At 44.8% G+C, this 13,272-nt stretch overlaps 1 protein-coding gene across 2 annotated transcripts in view; it reads right to left on the minus strand.

The window, feature by feature from the left end:
- The window catches only part of ZFP91 (ZFP91 zinc finger protein, atypical E3 ubiquitin ligase), a 31,921-nt gene that overhangs the window by 3,791 nt on the left and 14,858 nt on the right, over positions 1 to 13,272 (minus strand). Inside the window, exons 3-10 of one of the 2 annotated variants that reach the window (XM_084631559.1) lie at positions 11,076 to 11,291; positions 10,745 to 10,781; positions 8,393 to 8,482; positions 7,356 to 7,484; positions 2,355 to 2,405; positions 1,804 to 1,882; positions 797 to 911; positions 126 to 225 (exon numbers count right to left, since the gene is read on the minus strand). In XM_084631559.1, the coding sequence (XP_084487685.1) occupies positions 126 to 225; positions 797 to 911; positions 1,804 to 1,882; positions 2,355 to 2,405; positions 7,356 to 7,484; positions 8,393 to 8,482; positions 10,745 to 10,781; positions 11,076 to 11,291 (817 nt within the window). Of the gene's footprint in view, positions 1 to 125; positions 226 to 796; positions 912 to 1,803; positions 1,883 to 2,354; positions 2,406 to 7,355; positions 7,485 to 8,392; positions 8,486 to 10,744; positions 10,782 to 11,075; positions 11,292 to 13,272 lie in introns of both variants that reach the window. The other variant, XM_084631558.1, reaches the window with a different exon arrangement.

Raw genomic sequence — 13,272 nt, forward strand, 5'->3', positions numbered from 1 at the left:
TATGATATGAAACAGAATCACAGACAGGCACATGAGGCAGAGTCAGCTGTGGCCAGGGAAATGTGGCCAGCTGAAGGAGGAAGAGGCATATTTCAAAAGGCAAGACAATGCAGGACTATACTCACTGTAAAGGCTTCTCGCCTGTGTGGATCATCCGGTGCACAGCCAAGTTGTGGGAACTCTTAAATGCCCGGGCACAGTATTCACAGATATAATCCCTTTGATCTGTAAAGCAGCACACACATCTCATCTTAATACTTGCATCTGGATCAGAACCACATGCTTGGGTTGAAAGTCCACTCATCTGAAAGTTGCCCTATGACCCCACTTTTAATTTTGAAGGTTCTTGGGTGAAGCTACCTGAAAGTGAGGCAGCAATTTGAGTGTTAAGAACTGTCTGATCCCACCAGGACTAATGAAGGAGGAAGCATCTCAGGTAGAGCTGATGGGCTTGAATGGGAGTCCTGACCAATCCCACATGCTTGACAAGGTGAAGCTTGAAAAGAGCATCTTAAATGTGGAGAAAACAGGATGACACTGTTGCAAAAAGGCAACCTATATGCCAATAAAATACTGCTACAGTACAAACGCAGAGGCTTATTTCCACCTACTTGCACTGTCTAATGGGTGTGCACAAGCAATTCGACAGCAGTCCCAGCAGGAAGGGAATAACCACCAGCCACATGCGCTCCCTAGGTTAGACTCTTCCTCACCTCAGGAGAGGTGAGTGTTTTCCCCTCTCCATCCATCCATGGGATGATGGGTTGGATTCAAGTCTCCCCATCTTTCCCAGTACCTGTGTGGTGTTTGGCATGCCGTAGCAGCTGCTTCTGGAGCCGGAAAAGCCGTCCACAAGAGGGATGGGGACACACATATTTCTTCTTCAGCAGATGCTGGTATTTGATGTGATGCTAGGAAAGACGACGAAAAAGTTACAAACCCTCTCCCTGTCTGACTAAAGGAACTGCTGAAAATCAGATCCCAGGTTACAAGGTAAGTTAAGCAATGTGACAGACCGTAAGGGCTACAATCTACCTCCTTGTGCATTGCAGGAGAGCTAACAGGATGCAATTATACCAGGCTCTGAGGTCTGATGAAAAGCAGAAATCATAGAATCATAGAATATCAGGGTTGGAAAGGACCTCAGGAGGTCATCTAGTCCAACCCCCTGCTCAAAGCAGGACCAATCCCCAACTAAATCATCCCAGCCAGGGCTTTGTCAAGCCTGACCTTAAAAACTTCTAAGGAAGGAGATTCTACCACCTCCCTAGGTAACGCATTCTAGTGTTAATACAGGTGAAGAGGCACATACGGTACAGTTACAACTGGGCTGGGCTTAGCTTCATTACTTGTTACTGGCTAGTAATAACACCTAAAAAGAAAAGGAGTACTTGTGGCACCTACAGCTCACGAAAGTTCATGCTCAAATAAATTGGTTAGTCTCTAAGGTGCCACAAGTACTCCTTTTCTTTTTCGAATACAGAACAACACCTAGCTCTTCTATAGTGCTTTTCATCAGTAGATCTCAAAGCACTTTACAAAAAGAGGTCAGCATATTATCCCCATTTTACAGACAGGGAAACTGAGGCACAGGGAGGGAAAGTGACTTGCCCAAGGTCACCCAATGGGCCTCTGCCAGAGCTAGGAACAGAACCCAAAACTCCTGAGTCCCAGTGCAGTGCACCACCTCCTAAACCAGTGCCTCCCTTAGCAAACTACATTAAAAAGGAACACTGCAGTGAAAGATGAAAGAGTGGCAGCTCCTTGACCCCAGATCCAAACGAGTGGAAGAGCCTGACTGACCTGCAAATAGCGAGGGTGGGCGAGGACTGTGCCGCAGCCTTCCATCTCACACCGTACATACTGTATTGGAGGCTTCTTCCTAAGAAGTACATGGGAGAGTAATGCACAGGGAGGTTAGTTGGAAAATGTGAAGTAGATGCAGTACTAGATTAAACAAGAAAGCCATTGCAGTTCACCAAAAATGTGGAAGTGACATGGTCTCCGGATCAACCATCTTGTGAGTCAGCACATTTCAGCTTGTGCTCTCCCCTGTAGCTCTCCACCCCTAGGACTGCTCATGGGTTTTAGCCACGTGCTCATCACCTAAGAGATGACAGTGACAGAGCACCTGTAGCCTTATCATTGGCTTCTGCCATGCTACCGACCAACTCAAAATGACCTGACTGCAAGAATCCATCATGGTGGTTTTAGAGAGAGCTACAATTATTTCTAAACTATGCTCAATAAAAACATGTATGAAAATAGCTGGTTCTGAGGGGGTTCTCCACACAAGAAATGGAAAGGACTAAAATCTATAGTAAGGAAGGTGGAGAAAAGTAAGTCACACTCACCTTCTTTTAGGCAGCCGTGGGCTCTTGTCATCTTTTCTCCTCCTTCCCCTCCTGTGACAGGATTACAGAGATAGGATTAAAAATTATTCTCCTTTGCAAGGCACACCTGAGATGGAATAGGGAAGCCTTCTCCACATGAGCAATCCAGAGCACGGCTCTGTGTCATGGAAGAAATACACCATTTCAAAGCCCCAGAAAGTCTCAGTCGGGGGGGGAAGGGGGGGGGGAGAGCAGGGAATAGCTTCCACAGGCCTGATCCAAAGCCCACAGAGGTCAATGAGAGTCTTTGCACTTACCTCCACAGCCTTTGGATCAGGGTCATATAGCGTATATGACCTCAGATAACCAGCATCTATCCAAACTTTAAGACATGTTTCAGCCCCCAGCACGCTACACTAGAGGATCTCCAAGTGATAGGGGTTTTTCTTCCAGTGGGAATGTCCCACTCACACAGGGATGTTCCCTCCATAAGAACTATTAACAAGAACTTTGGTTTTTGTATTCTTATGCCACTAGAGGGTGCCAAACCCACCAATCCAGCTATGTTCAGTCCGCGTAGCTAGCTTCTATACCCACTGCTCTGGATCTCAAGCAGAACGAAGGGTTGAAAGATCAAAAAAGGTCCTCAGGAAATTGTGCTTTTTCCATCTGTTTTTCCCTGCAGCCAAGTATTCATGTCATATAGATCAATTATTTGTTGTGTAGCACTCAGAGGCCATCAAGATGCTAGATACCATATAAACACGTAGAAAAGACTGTGCCTGTACCGAAGAGCTCACAGAGAAACTTTAAAACATATATGAATAGTCACAAAACATTTCTGTGTAGTGAAAAAGAAATAAAAGCTGTTAACACACAGGCACCACAGAGAAGCAACGAAATCGGAGCCTGCACTGACAGTGGTGAAGGGTATGGCTTAGATGACCTAACAGAAGAGGTCGCTCTGATTCAGGATTCTCTGATGTGACAGTACCTGGGACCGTCAAGCTTCTCAATGACACTATCAAGTTTGCTCAGTTTATAGGAGGTGTTTTTAACTGTCCAGAAAACAAATTGGGATCTGAAAGTTAAGTAAGGTCCCTTTTGGCTTGTATATAAGCACAAGAGCTTCTGCTCTCAGTGAATGTTAATAGCCAAGCTAATCTACAGAAGCCAGCTCACTCTTCATTGCTATCTGCTCCGCACAGCTAACAGTCATAAAAAAAATAGCAAAAACCTTGTCTCAGAAAAGCAATCAGGTGTGACTTGGACACAAGAAGATTTGGAGTAAGACAGCTCTTTTGTGAAAGAGATATATTAAAGGATTGATATGATGTATGTCGTAAGAATCTTTTCCACTCTAATGGTGTTTTGTTGCTTTTCTCTCAGCACCCTCTAGTTTACAATAATCGAGCACTCAAGAATTGAACACTGTTGCTCACATGATTGTCCAACTGTGACGAAGTGGGGTTTTATTCACCTTGTTATGTTGTACGTGAGTCTTACTGTCCTATACTAATACTGTGTGTACCTCAGTTTCCCTGTTTACTGCACCGATACTGCCGTGGTGGGAATTGGGTGTGTGATTTTTACTGAGGCCCTCAGGACAGGTGAGGCTGCCCAGCTGTTTGCACCTATGTAATCTGAAACCCAGGAGCGGGGATATAACCAGGTGACAAAGAGAAGGAGGAGGAGCAACAAGGGGGTTGTCGGGAGGTCAGGTCACTGAAAGTCTGCATAGGGGGACTGGAAGAGGGGGAATTTAGGGCATCTGGCCCAGGATTTCCAAGATGGACTTGCCTGAAAGTCACTGATTTCCGTCATAGCAAAATCTATTCTATGCTGTGTTCTTGTTGATTGATAAACCTTCTGTTTACCGGCTGGCTGAGAGTCACATCTGACTGCAGAGTTGAGGTGCAGGGCCCTCTGGCTTCCCCAGGAGCCCTGTCTGTGCGGACTTGCTACGGGAAGCGCACGGCGTGCAAGGGGATGCTGAATGCTCCAAGGTCAGACCTAGGAAGGTCAAAGCTGTGCAAGCTTCTTGCTCTGGAGACAGTATGTTCAGAGAGAGGAGGCATGCTCCCCCAGAGTCCCGACTGGCTACATACAGAGTAGTTCCAGGGGCATTGACCCGGTGACTCCGTGACACCAACACACATCCAGACACAAAAAGCTTTAAGTGTGGTTCTGCTCTGAAGAACAACTGTATAAAAACGGCACCACCTTATGCAACAGACCTGCCTAAAGTAACTTGTTACTTCTGTTAACACTGCAGCACAAGCACATTTATAGCAGCGAGATGGATTCTTTCCTGGCTCACAAAGCAGAATTGTTAATAACATTGTGTTTGCTGAATTTTTATTGTTGGTGGTATGTGAGCTAGTAAGAACCCACAGGGACTGTTAGATCTCAGAATGAGCTCACAGGAATGGCATAATTTTAATTCCTCAAACTGAGCATATTTGATCTGGAGTCACTGAAGATATCAGGGAGCCACACAAAGCCAGGGTTTAGAAGAGTTACTTTTCTGAGGCCTACTGTACTTCAATATTAGAGTTGCAGAAATATAATCAACCACAGCTTAACAGATACCACAGCTGGGGACTAAACTCCACAAACAGCTGATTTTTTGGCAGTGTAGTCCAGCAGAGGGAGACCTGCTCTTCTTCCTCTCCCATCTAGAAGTTCTCTCGAGATTACGTCATGCTAGAGCAGGGGTCGGCATCCTTTCAGAAGTAGTGTGCCGAGTCTTCATTTATTCACTCTAATTTAAAGTTTTGCGTGCCAGTAATACATTTTAATGTTTTTAGGTCTCTTTCTAGAAGTCTATAATATACAACTAAACGATTCTTGTATGTAAAGTAAATAAGGTTTTTAAAATGTTTAAGAAGCTTCATTTAAAATTACATTAAAACGCAGAGCCCCCCGGACTGGTGACCAGGACCGGGGCAGTGTGAGTGCCACTGAAAATCAGCTTGTGTGCCGCTTTTGGCACATGTGACATAGGTTGCCTACCCCTGTGCTAAAGTGAGGCCTTGACTTAGACCAGCGGATCCCAAATTTATTGGTTCATGCACCACCTTCTTAAATTGTTGGGAAGTGAACTGATGGAACACTAAGCTCGCGTACCTCCAGTGGCACATACACTCCAGTTTGGAAACCCCTGAACCTAGATCAGTGGTTTTCAACCTGTGGTCTGCGGACCCCTGGGGGTCTGCAGACTATGTCAATTTCTAAAGGGGTCTGGCACTTCCATTCAAAATTTTTTAGGGGTCTGCAAATTCAAGGGAAAAAAAAGGTTGCAAACCACAGCCCTAGATGCATCCCAGCTGATTTCACTCAGTTGCTAAAGAGAAGAGCTTCTTAATGTTTAGCTGAAGAAGCCACAGGGCAAGGAAAACAATTCTTGAAGCTTCTGAGGTCTAAAACAGAGTGCTTGCAAGTTACTTTTATGTTTACTTTTTTTAAACAACGGGATCCTGCCTGCTTGTTGCGAAATTTTATTTGCCTCAAGACAATTTGGAAAAGTCTAGACAAACAGTGCATGGCAAGCAGGGGGCAAGCAGCATACCAGCCTTCTGAGTACTAACTGGCCATGGAGACCCAGGTGCCATGTACTAAAAGTTCCCTAGTGCATTCTGATTTACCCCACTTTGAAAATGGAGTCAATCAAAGTGCACTAGAACTGTTAGTGCACTGCAGCTGGGTCCGTGCAGCTGACTAGTGCAAAGGAGATTTATACCCTAGCTTGATACAAACTATTTGTTCATCTAGGGCAGTGGTTTTCAATCTTTTTTCATTTGCGGATCCCTAAAAAATTTAGGCCATGAATACTACGTGCAGTTCTGGTTGCCCCAACTTGAAAAAGATACATTAGAAATGGAAAACGTACAGAGAAAAGCTACAAAAATGATTAAGGGTATGGAAAATTTAAAAAGACTGGGACTATTCACCTATGACAGAGGTCTGTGAAACCATGGTGTGGAGAAAGTTAATAAGGAAATATTTACCCCTTCACAGGAATCACCTAATGAAATTCATAGACAGCAGGTTTAAAACAAACAAAAGGAAGTATTTCACATAACACAGTGTTAACTGGTGGAACTCATTGCTGGGGATGCTGTGAAGGCCAAAAGTATAACTGGATTAAAAAAAGAATTAGATAAATTCATGGAGGATAGGTCCATCAGTGGCTATTAGCCACAATGGTCAGGGATACAACCGCATGCTCTGTCCCCCTAAGCCTCTGATTGCCAACTTCTGGGACTGGATGACAGAGGATGGATCACCTGATGATTGCTCTGTTCTGTTCATTCCCTTTAAAGCACCTGGCATTGGCCACTGTTGGAAGACAGGATATTGGGCTAGATGGACCATTGGTCTTACCCAGTACGGTCATTGTTATGTTCTCTGCTTTCCCACATCCAAGCATGCCTGCCTCAGATATGAAAGAGAGGCACCTCTCCCATAGCAGTGTGTAAACAATACTCATGTCTTCCTGGATGCACATTACAGAAATAGATCGGACTCTTCCAGACTAGTTTCTTTAGGCAGTCTCTTCTGCATTGGGCTTAAAAATGAGCTAAGGAGCCACTGAATAACTGCTCCATCTAACATGGCTTCTAATATAGTTTAGATGACCAGCAAAGACAGGGCCAATAGAAATGTGTTTAAAAAACACACAACTTAAAAAAACAATAAGCCACTTTTCATACTATGCTGCCTCATCCAGACTGTCTGTTAACATGGCGTGGCCAGCCAATTTAGCTTGAACCATACTGAAATAGTGTTCTTTGATGCCTCCTTGCCCAGCAGAGACAGGATCTTAGAAGAGGTGATTCCCCAACAATGGTAAGGAATTTTGATCCTTTCATCCTACTGATTTCAATCACTTTTCAGGTGAAGGGGAAAGAACCACTCCTGCCTCCCACAAAACTCTGAGGGGAAGCATAAGACACTGGCCAGAATGCCTAGGCAAAAACATACATGCAGGAATAGCTGTTCCTGGAATCTTTTACTCACTTCCTGGGTGGCTCCTCATCTCCCCGAAACTCACTTTCTTCTTTCACCTCCACCTCCACTTTAATCTCCTTCTGTTTCTCTTTTTCTTCCTTCCCCTTGCCCGCTTTCCTCCTTGGCTTTGGAGCATCCCTGCAAAGATACAAATATGATACACTCTAGTACTCAGCAGAAATCCTCCATCTGTCTTAATGCCCTCTGCATTTACACTGCAACACCACTGCTCTCCCTCTCGCCCCACCTGAGCAATCCCTGGAAACTGCACAACTTTAGTAAAAACAATGAGGAGTCCAGTGGCACCTAAAGACTAAGATTTATTTGGGCATAAGCTTTCGTGGGTAAAAAAAAACTTCTTCAGATGCATGGAATGAAAATTACAGATACAGGCATAAATATATATTGGCACATGAAGAGTTACCTTACAAGTGGAGAACCAATGTTGAAGGCCAATTTATTAGCCAGGGTGGATGTAGTCCACTCCCAATAATTGATGAGGAGGTGTCATTACCAAGAGAGGGAAAATTGCTTTTGCAGTGAGCCAGCCACTTCCAGTCCCTATTCAAGCCCAAATTGATGGTGTTAACTTTTCATATGAATTGTAGTAACCATACCTAGTGCCTCCCCCTGTCATATTCCTTCTGACCTATGCTTTTAATTAAGGATGATGAGGGGAGGGAGTTCAATAGGCAACTTTGGACTCCTATACAAAATGTTACATACACCTCCCTGCAGAGACAGGGATATCTCAAACCAAGGTTCAGGGACAAGCTGGTAGACAGCGGCACTCAAACCCAAGTCACCTGAGCTGTTCAATAAGATAACTGTCCTGTTAGCTCTAAGCAGTGGAGACTCATCAATCTGGACTAAAAGAGAACCATCTTTCTTTCAAAATATATGCTATAGCTCGAATAAAGTTCTAGACTTGATGTAGATACTATGTGGAGAGGTTCTTTGGCCTGTTTTCTGCAGGATGTCAGAGTAGATGATCATAATGGTCCCTTCTGGTCTTGCAAACTATGCATGTATATAATCCAGCATACCTTTCTAAATGGGGTTTGTAGGTTTCGTCTCTTGGGTCATCTTTGAAGGGAATCTCTTCTTCACTGATCAGCATCTCCTCCTCTTCATCACTGCTATGATGGAGAAGGCAAAAGAAGAGGTAGTAGAACGGCTTATATATGAAATAAGTCATTGTATGACACTCCCTGGAATAGGGGAGGATATCCTTCAGCCAAGACTGTTTAGGGAAAATGAACAGACTATACAGAATAAGGAAGGGGACATGTGACACGACAATTTCCTCCTATATCCTGGCCAAAACTTATGGAATTAAGTTGAACCTTACTGAATTAGGTTTAAGTATCTTAGGAGTTCACCGTGTTGAAAATACACCTGTATTATTATGAAACATCTCTGCAGGGGGGGGTGGGGAATGGGAGGTGGGATGACTAATTGAAGTCAGAACCCCTCCCAGAGCTTACAAGGACTATCTGAAATAATGTGAATTTTTTAAAGTGGGTTTCCCAGGAAGTCCCTAGGGGGAGGTGTGTGCAACTGTAAACTCCTCTGGAGATGCACTGAACTCATGCACTGAGGGGAGAAGACCTTTTGTCTGCTGACCACTTATGAGAGGACAGATTAAAAGGCCCAAAGTGGATAAGAGAATGACTCTTAGATTCATGGGAGTCCTTGTTCTGAGTCAATGTGGTTATGAATTTGTAACCACTGGGGAAAAAAAAATAATCCTGGTGTGGTCTGAAGAACTGCCAGAGCCCTTGTTAGGGTTGGGGAATCTCTGGTAAGCTTGTTAGCATGCATGTAAGTTCTCCTATTGTTTTCATGTTCTAGGGAATGCTTTTAACTGAAGAATATATGTGGCTGCTTAGAAAGAGCAATGTGGTAACTTAATTGTGGCAGTGACATTGCTTACAACCTCTGAAGAGAAAGCCAAAGCGGCCTGCTAAGGCAGTCTGCCTTTGGGGGAAATTCAGCGTAGTCAGGGAGCTGTGCAGCCTGGGAATACCCCAGAGTTGGGAGGGAAAGCAATATGGGTCTCCTGCAGGAGAGATGACAGATAGGGAGCCAAAAGCCTGAGAGTGCGTTCCCTTTGTGGACCATGGAGGGGGACTAGAGATGCAGTTGCCCTGCACTGTGACAGTATGCAGAGACAGCTTCAAAATAGACCCTCTAGGTACAGCACATCAGACTCTGACTAAACAGCCTGATGGGAACACGAGCCTGCTTTACCTTTTCAAGATTTACTAGGCTCTAGCAACAATGGGCCACCAAGCAACCTGATTATAGGATCTATTGAAGAAGGAGCCCCATTGCTATGTAGTAAGCCTGGATAAAATCCACGCTGTATTATTTACATCCCCACACCATCACCTCGTCCTCTACGTCAGTGGTTTTAAAACTGCGGGTTGCAACCCAGTACTGGATCATGGAATGTAAGGCACTGGGTCACGGCGGCTCTGGTCAGCACCACCGACCGGGCCGTTAAAAGTCCTGTGGGTGGTGCTGACAGGCAAAGGCAGGCTAGTCCCTACCTGTTTTCACAATGTGCTGTGCCCCGGAAGTATCCAGCAGCAGGTCTGGCTCCTAGGTGGGGGGACCACGGGGCTCTGCATGCTGCCCCCGCCCCGACTCAGAGTTTGGGAGCGGGCAGGGGAGAGTGTGTCTGCGGGTGAGAGCTGAGCAGAGCTGCTTGCGCACCTCCACATAGGAGCCAGACCTGCTGCTGGCCACTTCCAGGACACAGTGTGGTCTGCAGAGCCAGGATAGGCAGAAAGCCTGCCTTAGCACCCCCACTATGCCACTGACTGGGAGCCGCCCAAGGTAACCCCGCACTCCAACCCCGTGCCCCAGCCCTGAACCCCCAACCCAGAGCCCCTTCCTGCACACCAAACTCCTCATCCCTGGCCCCACTCCAGAGCCTGCACCCCCAGCCCAGACCCCACCCCCTGCCCCAGCCCTGAGCCTCCCCAAACCGAGCCCCCTCCTGCAACCCAAACGCCTCATCCCTGGCCCCAACCCAGAGTCCTGACCTCCTCCTGCAACCCAACCCCCCCTGCCCTAGCCCTGAGCACCTCCCACACCCCAAACCCCTCATCCCAGCTCTGTTGGGTCACAGGGATCAATAATTTTCTTCAACCTTGTTGCCAGAAAAAAGCTTGAAAACCACTGCTCCACTTTATAAAGATGTCACCACCAATCCAGGGAAATGAGGAAAGATGCAAAATTGAATGAAAATGGAAACTGAACAGGTCCTTCCACAGAAAGCTCAGGATCCTTTAGATTGAAGAGTTATCACTTTGAATGGTTCCAAAGTTACCACATCTTTTCCCATAGCCTTAACCAAAAAGAAAAAGGCCCAAACCAGAGTATCCTACCTGATTCCAGTTGGAGACTGATGCTCTTCCGTGATCTCTGAAAAGAAAAGCCATTAGGTTTTTAATCACTGTTCACAAGGGACACAGACCAGACTGCAATGTGCATATACATTTGGAAGTATTTCTGCCAATCTTCAGCACTAGGATGTGCTGCAGTTTATGAGAATATGCTCAGGATAGCAAGGCACCATGCTTTTTGCCAGTGGTCTCTAATACATTGCTTGTGTTTTGGCACCAGTCTCCCACACTTAACTTATCAGCCTCAAACTGTCCTGCTGGCATTGTTCACACTTTAATCCCAATATTTCCCACTCCCCTAATTGCTACATACCATACTCAAGCTGATCAGTGTTTGGTTCTGACTTGCAGATGAGCTGCAGGGATCCAGTCTTGGACCTGGAGCTGCGTGAATTTTCTGTGTCACGTTGGCGAGCAGCAGCAGCTGTCCTGCTGCTGCGCCAGCCTCGGCCGGGCCTGGCTGTACTGACGGGAGACCCGTGGGTGAGGATGGTGGAAACCTCTTCCTCCTCCCTCTCTTCTTTGGGATCTATGCGGGAAACACACAAAACAATTCCTAGGTTAACAATGAACACAAACCCATCTCTACACTTTGCTGGCCATATCTCCACCAGTTTGTTGCTTATTCTATAATGGAGATGTCCCTCTATGTTCAGTAAGTGGGTGGAAGGCTGAGGATCTGGACTGTAACACTGCAAAGTGATACAGATAGGCTACAGGCCATATCCTTCACCTCACAGAGAAGAACTCTTTGCACAGCATATAAACAGAGTCTTATCACACTTTTCTACCCATAAAAAGAAAAGGAGTACTTGTGGCACCTTAGAGACTACCAAATTTAGTTGAGCATAAGCTTTTGTTTTTTGTTTGTTTGCTTTTTCCACTATATGCATCCGATGAAGTGAGTTGTAGCTCACGAAAGCTTATGCTGAAATAAATGTGTTAGTCTCTAAGGTGCCACAAGTGCTCCTTTTCTTTTTGTGGATACAGACTAACATGGCTGCTACTCAAACTTTTCTACCCATGTATTTTCTCTGGAAGCCATCCTGATCTCTAACTCAGACTAAAGAAAACAAAATAATCTGATGTTTTTAAAAATTAAGTTTCTCAAGCTAAGGCTCACATGAAAAAGACTTAACACAAAACCTGCCACACTGGGTCAGAAAAATCATCCATCTAGCCCAGTATCCTGTCTCTGACAGTACCAGAGCTTCAAGGTGAGTGTACAGAACAGGGAAATTTTGGAGAGATCCACCGATCTTCCACTCCCAGCTTCTGACAGTCAGAGGTTTAGGGTCACACAAAGCATAAGGTTGGGGTACCTGACCACCTTGGCTAATACCCATTGATGGGCCTATCCTCCATGAACTTATCTAGTTCTTTTTTTAACCCAGTTATACTTTTTGGCCACTACAGCATCCCCTGGTAATGAGTTCTGTAACTGTGCATTGTATGAAAAGTACCTCCTCCTGTTTGTATTAAAATCGCTGCCTATTAATTTCACTGGGTGGCCTGTGGTTTTTGTATTGAGGGAAAGGGTAAACAAAACCCCTCTATTTACTTTTTCAAAACCATTCATGATGTTAGAAACTGCTATCATATGCCTCCTTAGTTGTGTCTTTTCTAAGCCAAACAGCCTTAGTCTTTTTAGTTTCTCCTCGTATGGAAGCCATTCCATGCCCATGATCATCTTTGTTGCCCTTTGTCCTCAACCATCACTCTATAATTTATTATAAAGCACTAAAATAACAGATTTCAGTAAGCAAGTTTTATGAAAGACCTGCAAAAGTTTGGCCCACATTGAAAATCTTATTCATAGAATCCCCAAACACTGCTGTTTAAACTGAAATTTACACATTGCAAACATCGAAGAATCTGAGCTGAGTGAGACTTGCTGGTTTCTATGCAAAAACAAGCAACAACAAAATCACCTGTAACAATTTTAACAAGCCCTCACATTCTTAACCTGCATTTTCACTCCTTTATAACTACTACAAGTTGTTCCTTTTGGGCTGATGCATTTCAGATTGATCCCCATATGTAAATGTTTGGGAAGTCAATAAAACTGGTAGAACAGTTGTGGGAGCAACTTTCAGAAAAACCTTTTGTGCCCCAGTAACTCAAAGATTTTTTTTTTTCATTTCCCACTTGCCATCAGATTAGCCCCATTGAAGCCATGTGCTTCTTCACAATTAGTGAATCCTGATGTGCAGAAGAAACGAATTGCTGGCTATGCTCAGGTATTGTATTACTATTTTAGAACAAAGTGCAGCTCTCCGAGAGACCTGCAATCCAAATTGAGCATCCATCCTTTCCTTTTTACTTGTCCATTTTAGCTGATTTGTACGTACTGTCTTTTCTAGGAAAGTCTGGCAAAGCAAGTAAATAACCTAGCTAAGTATGTAATTTAGTTGCCCAACTATAAATACCTAAAAGTGTTTTCCATTTGGACCTGCAGAAGAGGCAGTCCTAATTTTGTAACGATAGGCCGAGACAGGATACCTGATCGA

This window comes from Lepidochelys olivacea (assembly GCF_965140295.1).
Source record: "Lepidochelys olivacea isolate rLepOli2 genome assembly, chromosome: 6".
NCBI classification, from domain to species: Eukaryota; Metazoa; Chordata; order Testudines; family Cheloniidae; genus Lepidochelys; species Lepidochelys olivacea.